Source organism: Paramisgurnus dabryanus, chromosome 5, assembly GCF_030506205.2.
Source record: "Paramisgurnus dabryanus chromosome 5, PD_genome_1.1, whole genome shotgun sequence".
NCBI lineage: Eukaryota > Metazoa > Chordata > Actinopteri > Cypriniformes > Cobitidae > Paramisgurnus > Paramisgurnus dabryanus.
The window spans coordinates 44,760,730-44,778,149 of NC_133341.1; the positions used below are offsets into that span (position 1 = coordinate 44,760,730).

At 39.6% G+C, this 17,420-nt stretch overlaps 1 protein-coding gene across 1 annotated transcript in view; it reads right to left on the bottom strand.

Annotated features, from left to right (window-relative positions):
- The window catches only part of col27a1b (collagen, type XXVII, alpha 1b), a 137,671-nt gene that overhangs the window by 40,664 nt on the left and 79,587 nt on the right, over nt 1-17,420 (bottom strand). The window contains exons 33-49 of the mRNA XM_065284333.2: nt 12,569-12,622; nt 12,072-12,125; nt 11,902-11,955; nt 11,763-11,816; nt 10,554-10,661; nt 9,950-10,003; nt 9,756-9,863; nt 9,612-9,665; nt 8,186-8,239; nt 7,820-7,876; nt 7,663-7,716; nt 7,488-7,541; nt 6,391-6,444; nt 6,245-6,298; nt 6,055-6,162; nt 5,862-5,969; nt 5,646-5,753 (exon numbers count right to left, since the gene is read on the bottom strand). Coding sequence (XP_065140405.1) covers nt 5,646-5,753; nt 5,862-5,969; nt 6,055-6,162; nt 6,245-6,298; nt 6,391-6,444; nt 7,488-7,541; nt 7,663-7,716; nt 7,820-7,876; nt 8,186-8,239; nt 9,612-9,665; nt 9,756-9,863; nt 9,950-10,003; nt 10,554-10,661; nt 11,763-11,816; nt 11,902-11,955; nt 12,072-12,125; nt 12,569-12,622 — 1,191 coding nt within the window. The remainder of the gene's footprint in view (nt 1-5,645; nt 5,754-5,861; nt 5,970-6,054; nt 6,163-6,244; nt 6,299-6,390; nt 6,445-7,487; nt 7,542-7,662; nt 7,717-7,819; nt 7,877-8,185; nt 8,240-9,611; nt 9,666-9,755; nt 9,864-9,949; nt 10,004-10,553; nt 10,662-11,762; nt 11,817-11,901; nt 11,956-12,071; nt 12,126-12,568; nt 12,623-17,420) is intronic.

Below are 17,420 nucleotides of genomic sequence, written 5' to 3' on the forward strand. Positions count from 1 at the left end.
GTGTGCTATATCTTTTCTAACTGATGGGACCTTCCGAATTCCTAAACGGGGGGCTCGAACACCCCAAAATTTCCATTGACTTAACATTGAGACAAATTTTGACGGGTCATAGCTGTGAGTGAGAAACTTGTAGAAACTTGTGGCTTACCACATTTAAGGAGGCTGACAGGCTGTGTAAGAACATACATCACAATGGGGTGTAAGCTGTACCCCTGGGGTGTAAGAGGCCCCCAAAATTTCCCATTGACTTATAATGGGGCAGGAAACATGCCCATATAAAGGAATAAAAGCGTCCCAGATGGAATATCTTCACTTTAGAGTGTCGTAGAGACACGGGGGTTGGACCGTTTTACTTGTGGCTTGAAGGTTGATCATTATGGGATGCCATTTTTCTCCCTAGCAACCAAACTTAGTACCCTAGCAACGGAATAAACAAAGCCTTATATCTCAGCATCAGAACATTGTAGAGACACGGGGGTTGGACCGTTTTACTTGTGGCTTGAAGGTTGATTATTATGGGATGCCAATTTTCTCCCTAGCAACCAAACTTAGTACCCTAGCAACGGAATAACAAAGCCTTATATCTCCGCTTCAGAACATCATAGAGACACGGGGGTTGGACCGTTTTACTTGTGGCTTGAAGGTTGATTATTATGGGATGCCAATTTCCTCCCTAGCAACCAAACTTAGTACCCTAGCAACGGAATAAACAAAGCCTTATATCTCCGCTTCAGAACATCATAGAGACATGGGGGTTGGACCGTTTTACTTGTGGCTTGAAGGTTGATCATTATGGGATGCCAATTTTCTCCCTAGCAACCAAACTTAGTACCCTAGCAACGGAATAAACAAAGCCTTATATCTCCGCTTCAGAACATCATAGAGACACGGGGGTTTGACCGTTTTACTTGTGGCTTGAAGGTTGATCATTATGGGATGCCAATTTTCTCCCTAGCAACCAAACTTAGTACCCTAGCAACGGAATAAACAAAGCCTTATATCTCCGCTTCAGAACATCATAGAGACACGGGGGTTGGACCGTTTTACTTGTGGCTTGAAGGTTGATCATTATGGGATGCCAATTTTCTTCCTAGCAACCAAACTTAGTACCCTAGCAACGGAATAAACAAAGCCTTATATCTCCGCTTCAGAACATCATAGAGACACGGGGGTTTGACCGTTTTACTTGTGGCTTGAAGGTTGATCATTATGGGATGCCAATTTTCTCCCTAGCAACCAAACTTAGTACCCTAGCAACGGAATAAACAAAGCCTTATATCTCCGCTTCAGAACATCATAGAGACACGGGGGTTGGACCGTTTTACTTATGGCTTGAAGGTTGATCATTATGGGATGCCAATTTTCTCCCTAGCAACCAAACTTAGTACCCTAGCAACGGAATAAACAAAGCCTTATATCTCCGCTTCAGAACATCATAGAGACATGGGGGTTGGACCGTTTTACTTGTGGCTTGAAGGTTGATCATTATGGGATGCCAATTTTCTCCCTAGCAACCAAACTTAGTACCCTAGCAACGGAATAAACAAAGCCTTATATCTCCGCTTCAGAACATCATAGAGACACGGGGGTTGGACCGTTTTACTTGTGGCTTGAAGGTTGATCATTATGGGATGCCAATTTTCTCCTTAGCAACCAAACTTAGTACCCTAGCAACGGAATAAATGTTAGCTTCATTCTAGCTTCATGCGAATCATGTTAGCTTCATGTTAGCTTCATGCTAATCATGTTAGCTTCATGCTAGCTTCATACTGATCATGCTAGCTTCATGCTAATCATGCTAACTTCATGCTAATCATGCTAACAGCCAGATAGCCTACTAAAACAAACTTCTGTCAAACCATTTTAAATGTTCAGGCTACGCTTTTTCAAGCCAACATAAAGTTTGTCCTCAAACTTTAATATCTAGTTATTATTATTCTTCCAACCAAATTTCCGCAATTAATACGGCTCGAACCGTTTAACTTAGAAACTTCATTCAAACTCTCAAACGTGCGGACTATTCGGGAATAGTGTGCTATGACTTTTATAAGCGATCGGGGGTACGGTTTTCGCCCCAGGGGCGAAAAAGCAGCCGAAAAATCCCATAGACTTAACATTGCGACAAACTTTGACGAGTCGTAGCTCAGACCTAGGATTTCACAGAAACTTGTGACTTGCCACATTTGAAGAGGCTGGCAGGCTCTGTAAGAACATACCTCACAATGGGGTGTAAGTTGTACCCCTGGGGTGTAAGAGGTCCCCAAATTTCCCCATAGACTTATAATGGGGCAGGAATCATGCCCATATAAGGAACTAAAAACGTCCCGGATGGGATATCTTTGCAGCGCAGTGTCATAGAGACATGGGGGTGGGCTCATTTTACTCAGGCATCCAATCAATCCCTTAGGATCCTTATTGAGCTATCAAGCCACGCCCCTAGCAACCATTTTGGGCACCCTAGCAACATCTCCCATAGACTGCCATTATAAAATGCCCAGATGGATATCTTTGCAGCACAGTGTCACAGAGACATGGGGGTGGGCTCATTTTACTCAGGCATCCAATCAGTCTCTAACCATCCTTATTGAGGTATTAAGCCACGCCCCTAGCAACCAAATATGAGCAGCCTAGCAACATAATAAACAAAGCCTTATATCTCTGGATACGGACATCATAGAGACATGGGGGTTGGGTCTTTGGGTCATATTAGCTTCATGCTAGCTTCATGCTAAGTCATGCTAGCTTCGTGCTAGTTTCATGCTAGCTTCGTGCTAGTTTCATAATAAATCTTGCTAACTTAATGCTAAATCATGCTAGCTTCATGTTAAATCTTGTTAGCTTCATGCTAAATCATGCTAGCTTCATGCTAATCATGCTAGCATCATCTTAATCATGCTAGCATCATGCTAATAATGCTAGGATCATGCTAATTTCATGCTGAATTCATGCTAACTTCATGGTAATCATGTTAGCATCATGTTAGCTTCATGCTAATCATGCTAGCTTCATGCTAATCATGCTAGCATCGTGCTAGCTTCATGCTAATCATGCTAGCATCGTGCTAGCTTCATGCTAATCATGCTAGCATCGTGCTAGCTTCATGCTAATCATGCTAGCATCGTGCTAGCTTCATGCTAATCATGCTAGCATCGTGCTAGCTTCATGCTAATCATGCTAGCATCGTCCTAGCTTCATGCTAATCATGCTAGCATCGTGCTAGCTTCATGCTAATCATGCTAGCATCGTGCTAGCTTCATGCTAATCATGCTAGCATCGTGCTAGCTTCATGCTAATCATGCTAGCATCGTGCTAGCTTCATGCTAATCATGCTAGCATCGTGCTAGCTTCATGCTAATCATGCTAGCATCGTGCTAGCTTCATGCTAATCATGCTAGCATCGTGCTAGCTTCATGCTAATCATGCTAACATCGTGCTAGCTTCATGCTAATCATGCTAGCATCGTGCTAGCTTCATGCTAATCATGCTAGCATCGTGCTAGCTTCATGCTAATCATGCTAGCATCGTGCTAGCTTCATGCTAATCATGCTAGCATCGTGCTAGCTTCATGCTAATCATGCTAGCATCGTGCTAGCTTCATGTTAATCATGCTAGCATCGTGCTAGCTTCATGCTAATCATGCTAGCATCGTGCTAGCTTCATGCTAATCATGCTAGCATCGTGCTGGCTTCATGCTAATCATGCTAGCATCGTGCTAGCTTCATGCTAATCATGCTAGCATCGTGCTGGCTTCATGCTAACATCATGCTAATCATGCTGGCATCATGCTAAACATGCTAGCATCATGCTAGCTTCATGCTAATCATGCTAGCATCATGCTAGCTTCATGCTAATCATGCTAGCTTCATGCTACTTTCATGCTAATCATGCTAGCATCATGCTAGCTTCATGCTAATCATGCTAACGTCATGCTGAATCATGCTAATACCATATTTCATCATGATAACTTTTTTAAATCATGCTAGCTTCACACTAAAACATGTCAACAGCCAGGTAAACTACTAGATTCAATTTCTTTTACATTTCTGTCAATCAACTTTTTGCATTTTCATGCACTGGTAATTCCTTGGGAATTGCATATCTAGTTCAATTATGTTGATTGAACAAACAATTTTTTTGAGTGTATATGCAATACAAAAAAGCTTGAAATCTTGAAATACAAAAAAAAAATAGTTTTTACGACAATTTGAATGCTGATGTAACTCAAATTGAGGGAAATATTTCAATTGAAAAAACATTTGAGGAAACTTTGAGTCAGGGTGGTATGTTGTTTTCAGGATCTCAAAGCAGAAAGTCACTTCATGAAAAGGCTGATGGTACGAATTACTGTACATGATCAAGAAGAGAAGGTATCTGGGTTTATGTAACACTTATGTAACCCATGGAAACTTATTTGCACTGTCCCAAAACAATAGGTTCCAAGCAATGGGGCAGTATCTTTAGAAAGGTCCTATATTTGGTACTCATATTTATGTTTTGGCACCAATATGTACCTCTGATGTACTAATATAAAGTATACAGGTGTAAATGTGAACTTTTTAAAGGGGTACATGCTCACAATATAACTATACAGTAGCATATTTATTATTTTAGTTTGATAACTTTCTGTCACAACACTATGGTTTCCATAGTGGACAGGGTTAAGGTTAGTCCAGGACTAGGCCTTAGTTATATTAGGACATTTAAGTAGTTCTTACAAAAAACAATACTGGGATGCATCTTGTGACAAAACAATGCCACAAATATATTTTTAAGATTTAACTTGATTTAAAGGCGGGGTGCATGATCTGAAAGCCAATGTTGATATTTGAAATCACCTAAACAAACACGCCCCTACCCCAATAGAATCTGGACCTTCTTTTGATAGACCCAGGCAACGATGTCGGTTAGTAGACACGCCCCTTACTGCTGTTTTCGTACTCGGCCCGAATCCCTTCCAAAGTGCTTTTCAAAAATCATACACCCCCGCCTTTAAACATGCATTTTAGTCTGGGACTAGGATAAGCCCTGTCCGGGAAACAGCCCCAATATCTTCTAAAACACAAGATTTGATGAAATTCTATAATTACATAACATTTAAATGGAACATATCATATAAATCTGACTTTTTCCATGTTTAAGTGCTATAATTGGGTCCCCAGTTCTTCTTGCAACCTAGAAAATGTGATAAAAATAAACCCAGTAACTTAGTTTTGGTAAATCATTCTCTGCAAGCATGTGAAAAACTAGTTATTGAAATTTGGCTCCCCTTGTGATGTCAGAAGGGGATTTTCTTATAATAATTCCGCCCTTTAATCTGCACTATCCAACCACGGCACTGCCATTTAGTGCAAAGATCAGCTCATTTGCATTTAAAATGACACACCCAAAAATGGTACATTTTACAAAAATGGTACACCTACAAAGTGACAATTTTAACATGCAATAATAAATGATCTATGTGATATTTTATCTATGTTATAAACTTTACATATGTACTCGGGGGACACCAAAGATTTATTTTACATCATTAAAAGTCTTGTGAAATGTCCCCTTTAAAGTTTAAAATGTGGTTTTAATACGTTCAGTCTGTACCACCATTTATTTATTGATTGTTTGCCATATTAAAATCAAGAAATTTTACTCACAGGTTGCCCTTTGACCCCTCTGTCACCCTGTTTTCCAGGAAATCCCATCCCTCCATAAAATCCTCTATTGCCCGGAGGTCCAATTTGGCCAGGAAGACCCCTTTCACCCTAAAACACAAACACAGAAAGATCTAAAGTCAGCTAATATCGGCACAGCTGGAGACATTGGTGACCTTTCTAAAAAAAACTGTTTGATGTGACACAAAAGCAAAATACCTTTGGCCCAAAAGAGCCTTGAATTCCTGGCAAACCTAGTGCACCTGCTTTGCCTTGAAGACCTGGTTTTCCTGGCATTCCGACCTCTCCGTCGGTTCCATGCTCACCCTAATGTGCACAACAGAGGAGAAACAATAAGCACATCACAACATAAAGACCTTATAAGGTTTTAAATCGAGAATACACATCTTACTGGCATTCCTTTAGCTCCATCTTTTCCAGGAAGTCCATCTACACCGGGATGACCCTCAAGTCCCTCACGACCAATAACTCCTCTGGGACCAGAAAGACCAACAGCACCCTTAGAGATGAACAAATGGTTCACGTTAGAATCGGCTTTGTGTTTTATTAAGATGTTATTGAATTCGGTTCAACTTACTTACAGGTGACCCTCGAACTCCAGATTCACCCCGAGGACCGTTTATACCTTTTGGACCCTAAATAAAATCGTTTATTCAACTTAGAAGATGGACATTTTATTATTTGGCAACAAAATACAATATGTTTATGAGTTTACATGAATTCTTACTTTATCGCCTTTGGAACCTTTGTGCCCTGAATCACCTTTTGGTCCAAAATTTCCCTGTGGTATGGACAAAATATGATAAGAATGATCTAGAAGTAAAGATTTAAAGGGGACATATCATAAAAATCTGACTTTTTCCATGTTTCAGTGCTATAATTGGGTTCACAGTGCTTTTATCAACCTAGAAAATGTGAAAAAGATCAACCCAGTAACCTAGTTTTGGTAAACCCTTCTCTGCAAGCATGTGAAAAAATAGGTAATTGAAATTTGGCTCCCCTTGTGATGTCAAAAGGGGATAATAACGCCCCTAAATCTGCACTATCCAACCACAGCACTGCCATTTAGTACAGAGATCAGCTCATTTGCATTTAAAAGGACACACCCAAAAATGAAGATTTTTTGCCCACAACTACAAAGTGGCAATTTTAATATGCTATAATTATTATCTATATAATATTTTGAGCTAATACGTACTCTGGGGATGTATTTTAAAGATGCATTTTAAATCTTAACTCTTTCACCGCCAGCGTTTTAAAAAAAAATTGCCAGCCAGAGCCAGTGTTTTTCATGATTTTCACCAAAGTTTAATGCCTTCCAGAAAATGTTCTTCTTTTAATATATAAACATACAATATACCAAAATGAAAGAACAGACCCTCTGCATTCAAACAAAAAAACCAGTTTCATCCTACCTTCAGTGGTTCTTTTGTAATCAGCTTTTGAATATGGGTAGGTTTTTGCAAAAACACCACATTTTGAGCAAAAAGCAGAGATAATTCAATTTTTGTGACGGACTTTTCATAGAGATCCGATTCAGAGCGATCTTTAAAACAGACACAGACATGCAGCCGCTTGCCATAGGGCAATACTTCCAGTTTTAAAGAGTTGCGGAAGGGTTGCCACCTGGTGGATAATAGCGGTATTGCGGAAAGACGGAAAATCTCGTCATTGGCGGGGAAGCGTTTTCTCTTAATTGACGAGATATCTCGTCAATGGCGGTGAAAGAGTTAAAAAAGTCTTGTGAAATGTCCCATTTAAATGAAATCTCATTTGTACATTTTAAAGCATTTTTAAGAAGTAATACTAGGTAGATTTACTCACAGGCGCTCCAGGAGCCCCTGGTTTTCCTCTTTCCCCTCGCACTCCTTCATGACCCTAAAGATAATTTAGCCATGAATAGAATAGTGACAAATTGCCAGTGTATAGTAACCAAATGATATATATAAATAATAACAATCAAGAAAAGCCTTTAGTATCTGAAACAACGCAAACTCACTGGGTATCCAGGGTCGCCTGGTTCTCCTCTCTCTCCCCTGTTGCCGACAGGCCCCTGAATGCCAGTGAAAACCAAACACATTGATCAGGTTGGCATCCAGAACTCTCCCAACCCAAGACAAAATAATGTGTAGTAAAAATCCAGCGGACTGACTCACGATGTCACCTGGTGGACCAGGTGGACCTTCAACCTTCCCATCATCTCCTTGCTCTCCCTAAAAACAAGAAATGGATTTGATTTTTGATGATCAACACTGAAAGTCCTTTTATGGACCGAAAGGGCTTCATCCCAGCATGCTGTTTTGCATCAAAGCACGGCAATGATATATTTCTCTAGATAAACTTCCAAGTGCTAGTGTTTTTCTGGCCATGTGCTGTGCATTACCTAAAATGGCATCAATAAATTGGGTTTATAACAATCTGAAATGTGATTTACCTCATTTTTTTATTCTGCTAATAAAATTTAAATATCATTGGTTTCTGAATTGAATTTTAAAGATAAATAACTACTTGGGTGTTTTTACCTTGTCACCTTTTGGTCCTGGGCTTCCCATTGGACCTGGTGGTCCTTGGTGACCCTACAGCAAATGACGTAGCAAATAAGAAGGACAGACAAGTCGTTAAACGATGTCATTGTTTTATTTTAAGTGTCAACTCTAATGCTGCATTCACACCAGCTGCGGTAGAGGCGTCAAGCGCGAGTGATTTCAATGTTAAAGGAATAGTCCATTTTCTTAAAAGAAAAATCCAGATAATTTACTCACCACCATGTCATCCAAAATGTTGATGTCTTTCTTTGTTCAGTCGAAAAGAAATTATGTTTTTTGAGGAAAACATTGCAGGATTTGTCTCATTTTAATGGACTTTAATAGAGCCCAACACTTAATACTTAACTCAACACTTAACGTTTTTTTTCAACGGAGTTTCAAAGGACTATAAACGATCCCAAACGAGGCATAAGGGTCTTATCTAGCGAAACGATTGTTATTTTTGACAAGAAAAATAAAAAATATGCACTTTTAAAACACAACTTCTCGTCTAGGTCCGGTCGTGATGCGGCAGCGTGACCCCACGCAATACGTCATGACGTCAAGAGGTCACAGAGGACGAACGCAAAACTACGCCCAAGTGTTAACAAGTGTGGAGAAAGAGGACCGCAAATGTGCGTTTCATATATGTAACACGTGACCTCCCTACGTCACTACGCATTTACTTGAGGTCACGCTGCGCATCACAGGACCGGACCTAGACGAAAAGTAGTGGTTTAAAAGTGCATATTTTTTACTTTTCTTGTAAAAAATGACAATCGTTTCACTAGATAAGAACCTTATGCCTCGTTTGGGATCGTTTATTGTCCTTTGAAACTCTTTTAAGTGTTAAGTTAAGTATTAACTGTTGGGCTCTATTAAAGTCCATTAAAATGAGAAACATCCGGCAATATTTTCCACAAAAAAAATAATTTCTTCTCGACTGAACAAAGAAAGACGTCAACATTTTGGATAACATGGTGGTGAGTAAATTATCTGGATTTTTTTTTAAAGTCAATGTGAAGACGCGTTGACGCGCGTCTTGAAGTCTCGCGGCGTGAATGAGGCATTTAGCGCAGCGAGTTTGCCGCGATTTCAGCTCATTCGCAAATTGAGCATTGCCGCGGCACACGCGCGAGTTGAAAAATGTGAACTTTGGTGGAAAAATGCGCCGCGTTAAATAAATCAGAAGCTTGCTCTAGTAGTGACGTGATTACACTAAGCGAGCGGAGTCGCAGAAGCCCCTCCCATAACATGAATTTCCGCGTGAATGTCTCGATGACTAGAATTTCACACGTGGCTTTCACGCGCGAATGAAGCGAGTAAACTCAAAATGTTCAAGCGGCAAACTAGGCGCGGTAGACGCGAATTTGACGCCTCAAACGCGGCTGGTGTGAACACACGGTAAGCCATGTCCACCTACTTCGTATCCAGCTAAACCAGGTTCTCCCAGCTGACCCATTTTTCCACGAACACCCTATCAATAAAAAACATGAGATAGGGTTATTTCTAAATGGCATGCCCATGAATCGCAAACAATAAATGTTTTTACAAACATCTGATTTACCACAGATCCAATAGATCCTCGACTTCCTTTTGGCCCGATGAAACCCATAGCACCCTCTTCTCCGATTGGTCCCATCTCACCAGGGTGACCTTGGTGACCTTTGCTGCCCTGAAATAAAATAAAGCATCATTTAAAGTATACAAATTGAAAAAACACATGCTGACATCAATTTAAGCAAAAATATGCTGCATTACCTTCTCTCCTGGTTTTCCCCTCTCACCAATTTTGCCAGGTTTGCCCTCAGGGCCCTGGAATTAAATGAAGCTTTTAAGATAGACCGTTCACAGCTGGTTTTTCTTGTTGGTGTCATCCAACATAACCAACATCTTCAATAAAATCTTTTATTGCAACAAAATGCTCTCGAGTTAAATGATTTATATCAACCATACTGAAAACCTTTTTACACCGACACCAGCTTAATCTCAGCCCGGCGGAGATGCACTGCAGCTGGTTGAGCTAGTAAAACCGTCCAAAAACCCTCCAAAACCACACCAGCCACACTTTTGTGTTATATCCAAAGCTACTTGTAGTACTTTCAGGATACATATTTTATCAGTCAAGGCATTCCCCAGAGATTTAAAACCCATGACATTGGAATTCTCAGTGGCATCTTTTACCACTTAAGTTACATAAACACTCCAGCTATGACCAGTAAACCATCTAAGGCTGATTTATTTAGCAACGAAGGCCTAGATTTGCTATGGTAGTTCTGTAAATTCTTAGATAAATGTGTATGAACCAGAGCACTGTGAATGTGGGACAACTGAATACATTTATACGTCAAAACACAACACAAACCTTGATGCCTGTCAAGCCGGGATCTCCACAACGGCCTTCATCTCCTTTATGTCCGATGTTGCCTCTTTCACCCGTTTCACCCTCCATTCCTGCATCTCCCTTTTCACCCTACAGTAAAAGTACAGTAAATCTAAGTGCACTAACCAGCCCAAATATAATAATCCAGCATTTAAAGGGACACTCCACTTTTTTTGAAAATATGCTCATTTTCCAGATCCCCTATACATTTGATTCTTACTGTTTTGGAATCCATTCAGCCGATCTCCAGGTCTAGCGGTACAACTTTTAGCATAGCTTAGCATAATTCATTGAATCTGATTAGACCATTAGCATTGGGCTCAAAAACAACTAAAGAGTTTTGATATTTTTCCTATTTAAAACTTGACTCTTCTGTAGTTACATCGTGTACTAAGACAGACGGAAAATTAAAAGTTGCGAATTTCTAGGCAGATATGGCTAGGAACTATACTCTCATTCTGGCGTAATAATCAAGAATTTTGCTGATGTAAAATGGCTGCAGGAGGCGCAATGATATTACGCGCTGCCCGAAAATAGTATCTTATAATAGCAAGGGACTATTTTCAGCTGCTGCGTAATATCATGCCGAAATACGCACTGCCCGAAAATAGTCCCCTTAGTATCTTTTAATAGCAGGGGACATTTTCAGCTACTACATAATATCATTGCGCCTCCTGCAGCCATGTTACGGCAGCAAAGTCCTTGATTATTACGCCAGAATGAGAGTATAGTTCCTAGCCATATCTGCCTAGTTTATACACGATGTAACTACAGAAGAGTCAAGTTTTAAATAGGAAAAATACATAACTCTTTGGTTATTTTTTTAGCGCAATGCTAATGGTCTAATCAGATTCAATGGATTGTGCTAAGTTATGCTAAAAGTGCTAGCGCCAGACCCGGAGATCGACTAAATGGATTCCAAAACGAGAAAAATCAGATGTTTAACTCTAGGGGAGCTGGAAAATGAGCATATTTTCAAAAAAAAATTGAAGTGCCCCCTTAAAGTCCCCCTGGTTGCACCTGGTTAAGAAAACAACTCTCCTTTGATCGCTTGATGCCTTATGACTGATTAGGAGGATTAATAATGAAATGTCATAACATGAAGTCCAATATTTTTAATCTAAGCAAAAAATAAACATATTTGCTGTTTATTGTTTATCACACACACACACACACACACACTTTTCAGACCTTAGCTCCATCAGGACCGCCCGGACCAGCCTCCACATCAGGACCAGGATCACCCTAAAAGACACCTTCATCATACATCTCTGTACTATTTTAAAGACAGTCACAAATATAGTTCATAGTAATGTGTAAAGTGACATACTCTAGGTCCAATCAAGCCTTGCTCTCCCATATTCCCAGGAGATCCAACATCACCCTAAAATAAAAAAGGGGACTCAGTATAGATGAAATGCACTGTAAATCACTTTGGATTAAAGTGTCTGTCAAATGGGTAAATGTATAGCAGAAGTGAAACCACAACAGATGCTTCACCTTCTCTCCTGGTTCACCTGGTAAGCCCCGCTCTCCAACTTTTCCCGGCAGTCCCTTTCCAATAAACCAAACACATTAGGATGTATCTTTGTGAATGATATGAAAGATGCCCTACTGTGTCTATTGACTCGCTAACTAAAAACAAATGGATAATTTGCTGCAAAATCCATTAGTTGTTTGTTTTTAATTGTTTATTGTATTAAGCTAAACCAGTGTTCTCCAGTATTATCTTAGAATATTCACTTTTGGGGCAGTCATCATAGCCTAATGGTTATAGAGTGGGCTTGTAACCCAAAGGTCATCGGATCGATTTTCGGGCATAAATAAATTAGGGAATTAAAATAGTTTTCTTTTTTTCAAGTATATACACTTATAGTGTGCGTACCCAAGATAATTAAAAACATAAAGTAGCATATTTCCTTATTATGGGTTGGGCTTGGGATTAGTAATTAGTACCCAATAATTATATCTTTTTTATATACAACAGTATATCCTACCATTGCTCCAATCTCCCCTAATGGACCTACAGTTCCAGGTGGCCCTGCAAGACCCTGTAAACAGACATAAGACAGTGATGACAGCTGCCAAGGCAATACAATTTATTCACTGCGCCGTCATGTTGATTTCAAAACGAGGCTGTAACTTGATAACAAGCTATTTAAGTGATAGTTTGTTGTGCAAAACCACACATGAAACCCCAAAGTTGTGTACAAATGTTATCGATATTCAATTTTCAGACCATACAATGTAAATGCAAAAATAAAACAAAACGTTAATTTTTCTAGATAAACTCATCATTGGATTATGCTGCGTTTACACCAACCGCGGTAGAGGCGTGAAGCGCGAGTGATTTCAATGTTAAATTCAATGTGAAGACGCGTTGACGCGCGTCTGGAGGTCCCGCGGCCCAAAAGGCGCAAATTGAGCGTTGTGTGCGGTACGCGCTAATGGTGCTTTTTTTGCATTTTGAGGTTCACGCAAATTTCTGGCTGAAATTTTGAACTTTGACAGAATTTCGCGCCGCGTTAACCAATCAGGAGCCTGCTTGCTGCAGTGGTGGCAGCCCCGCCCAGAGTCACTCATTCAACCAACGCTTGATATTGTCTGTAAGCAGTCACCTGGAGCTATACGACACAAGCTCTTATTTCTATAGAGGAAACAGGAATAAAAAGGACTTCGCTTGAAAGAGTGTCAGTGAGAACATTAGGCAAACTAATAAGTTGTAATACACACTTCACTTTTGAGTCACGTGACGTTTATCGACCCGCGCCGTTTATTTTCCCCCTATTGTAAGGTTACCAAATACAAACTGGTAACTCTCTTGATAAATGCATAATCAACATCAGTCATCCTGCAAACAGACAACCACATAGCACTTGCCCCTCCCACAAGAAGCAGAGTTTGCCTCTGACGCGCATCAAATGCTTGCTTTTTCTGCGCGTCTACGCTCTACACGCGCGAATGCATTAAAATGGCGCATTCACACGGGGCATAAGCATTAACGCTTAACGGAATGCTTGTCTGAAGCGTGGCCAACAGCCAATCACAGTGGCCACTACACATGCTCCGTTCTTCCATAAACGTAATTGGCTGGCTCTGCATAGATTATTTGCATAAGGCGATCTGATTGGCTGACGCACGCGTTGCCGCTTGAAAAGTTGAGAAATGTTCAACTTTTGCTGCGAGCAACGGCACTGACGCGGTGCCGACGGATCCACAATTCAGTTCGGCAACGCATGACATCACCCATTAAAAGTGAATGGGAAGCGTTAACACTAACGCCCCGTGTGAATGCGCCGAAAGTGTTCAAGCGGCAAACTAGGTGTGGTAGACGCGATTTTGACGCCTGAAACGCGGTTGGTGTAAACTCAGCATTATTGTCATTTTCTTTTCTTTTACTAAATTGTAGAAATGAAAATTTAAACAAATTAAAATTTGCCGTAATAAATATGTCATAGCATTTAATGAAGTTATTTGGAATTTTGGCAAAAGAATGTGAGATAGAAAGCCATGTATCACGTCAAGTGTGTATTAATGTGATTTGTATATCACATCTGTGTTTCACATTAATATATAAATATTACACATCTGACGTGATACATGCTTTATAACTCACATTCTTTGGCCAAAATATCTTAGGCCAAATGACAGCCGAGGTACATTAAAGAGCCCCAATTATCTGATTCAAGTTTTAAATTTCTTTTGGTGTGTAAGTGTGTATCAGTACATGTTAACGATATGCAAAAGGTACAAACCCCAAAGTAAACGATGACGCAAGTTACCGTCTCCAACATAAATCACTTTTCTTGGACTACAACAAACACACGGATTGTAGGCAACAGTTTACTTCCTGGGATTTATGATTTAGTAAAGGCCGATATTAGCATACGTCCTCTCGCTTGGACTCACAGCCTGTAAATTAACGCCTGTTAACACTGCATTGTGAGCGAATCTTTCATACATGGTAAGGACCGTCACATTTCCGGCTGACATCAGAGGTATTCAGGCCAATCACAACGTACAGATTAGCTAGTCCAAACAGGGACACACTGCTTTTCAAATCTGCTCGTTTTAGGAAGAGAATGAAATCTGGAGCCGCAAAAATGTACAGTATGTGGAAAACGTGTTTTTTTTACCACGCAAACACATTGTATTATATCAAATACACAAAATAACATTGTTTTTAGCAAAAAAAATGGTTGTAAAAAAATGAAATGGTTGCACTTTAAATACGCCATAGCAAAATATTTGCATGTGAGCGTCTTTCTGTCAGTACTGCGACTATTGTTCCGATTAATCTTAACACGGTTACTGAACATGTTTTAAAAGAGTGATCTGGAACAATCACAATACTAATGAGCCGTGGACAATTTATTTGGGCGCTTATTACTATCATTACAGTAAAATGTCACTGAGAGAGTGTGAGTCATACCTCCAGCTAATGTATGACCCATAGCGCAAAAGTTTTCGCCTAGTTTTCATTTATTTAAAGAGTAACTAAACCCGTGGTCAGAGCCTGACTCCACCCACTGGCAATATTTGAAAAATGTAAGAAAAGTGGGCAGACCCCAATGGAGATACCAAGGGTGTGGTGAGATCATAATGAAGGCGTGGTGAGCTTGAACCTGTTACGTCATGCGTAGCACTTGCGTCAAAAAAAGTAGTACCACAACATCCAATAGGAAAACTCAAGTGCAGTAGCCACCGTTCAACCTGAAGAGGGCAGCACTCGTTTTTACACCATATATTGTAGCATTGAAACATTATACCCAAATGTCAAAAAAGTTACTCAAATCAATGAACAGCACTAATAAAGCCCCATTCTTACAGATCATTAAATAAAAAAGGTTGGTTTAGGGTTTAGTTACTCTTTAATTTTTCAATTCTTAAATTACAATTTAATAAAAGTAAAATGACAATAATCCAATGATGAGGTTGTCCAGAAAAAAAAATTTAGTTCAATTTTTTATTTATGCATTTATATTGTATGGTCTGAAAATTGAATTGTGAAGCTGTACACGGACCGAAATGACCGCTGCTTCTGTTGATTCTAGTCAATGTGCTTAAAAAACTTGACACCAGGCTGAATAAGGCGTCTATAGGACAGTCGTCATTTTAAGACTAAATTAATTTTCTGAAAAAAAAAAAAATCAAAATTAAACAAACCACACGATATCGGAGAAATCACTATTGGGAGAAATCAGTTTAAGGGTAACATGGCACACTGTAAAAAAAACTTTGCTGCCTTAAAATTTTTTGTTGAATCAACTCAGATTTACAAGTCATGTCAACAAAAATTTGTTGTCACAACTTATAAAATATAGTTGAGAAAAGTCAACTTAAATTTATAAGTTATAACAACTCACATGTAGTTATAACAACTCATCTCTAGTCAAGATAAATAATAGTAATTTGAAATGACTTGTAAATCCGAGTTGATTCAACAAAAAATTTTAAGGCAGCAAAGTATTTTTTACAGTGCAGAAAAGCTGTTAATGCCTCCCAATGCCAGTTAAAGTAAACATAAAACAATAAAGCGGACACTGTTAACTTTGTAACACATGCTCATGATCTTATTGTGCACAATACATTAGCACACAGTTTTCTGTAGAAAATTTGTGTTATTCGTCAAGATGTGAAATCTAGTCTAAGGTTTCATAATCTAATAATGAGATTAGAAGAAACAAAGTCTGAATTTCAATCATTGATTTCACTTTAAAGGAGACATATCATGCTAAATCCACTTTCTTGGCTCTTAAATGCATTTTGTTGTATATTTGTAGTGTTTATAAGTACATAAAAGTTGAAATTAGTCTCTTCAGGTGCTTTGTTGATATCTTTATATTCTGTTTTGGTCATATTTTCCAACCGGTTCTGATTTTTCTATTATCTATTACGTTTTTTGAACAATTACGTCACAGTATTTGCAGCGGAACTGCTAAATAAGGACATCGACTTCCAGCCCAACTCTACGAGCAATCCGCCATTTTATATTTCTCGCTGCGATATTGTAGTCCAAGCTCAAGGATGCAGAAGTTACGAGAGCATAAGAAATGTACTCACATCTGTGGGTAAAGTCATTTTTGTGTGCCCGAGGCACTTTAAGGATAACTACTTCACCAATCTCCGCCAGTATAAAGAAGGATTTGCCGATAGACTTCGTCTGATTGAGGGGTCAATTTCTTCTTTCTTTGGAGACGACGAGCAGAGCACTTCGGTAAGCAGTTTATAACTTAAAGTAAAAAAGTAAAGTACACGGTGGTCATGGTTTAGCAGTGCTGTTTCTCACTCCGAAGGCTGCAGCCTGCGGAGATCGCTTTTGGGCATCAAGCCTGGTTTAAGTTAACTGAGCATCACATTTGCAAGTCATGAGCATATTACAACAACTTACAATTAACTAAGAATAATAGTAAACTTTATAATTGTTAATATTCTGAAATAAGACCGTCTTGATGACGTATGCAGCCTAGATATGCGACCTCCGGAGGCTGCAGCCTCACACCATTGCGATACCTCCATATGAAGACGTTGTTTTGCAGGTTCGTCGTCTTCATTTTCCTCTCAGTCCGTTTCCGACTCTGGCTCGAACATATAAGGCTGGATGGACAAGTCTTCCGTTGTTGACATTTTGTGAATAACGAGTAAATAAAAAGTTTCTGTGCCGCTAGATAATCGTATCTCTGCTATAAAACTACAAAAATGGCCGAACGGGGTGGAGTTTAACCGAGTGTCACCTCTGCAACCTGGAGAGGGGGCAGGGTATGACGTGCATTTAAAAAGACAGTACCAAAACGAGTTGCTCTCAGATGCACATCAGAAAAGGGGTAGAAAGGGGGCCTGTGGGGCTAT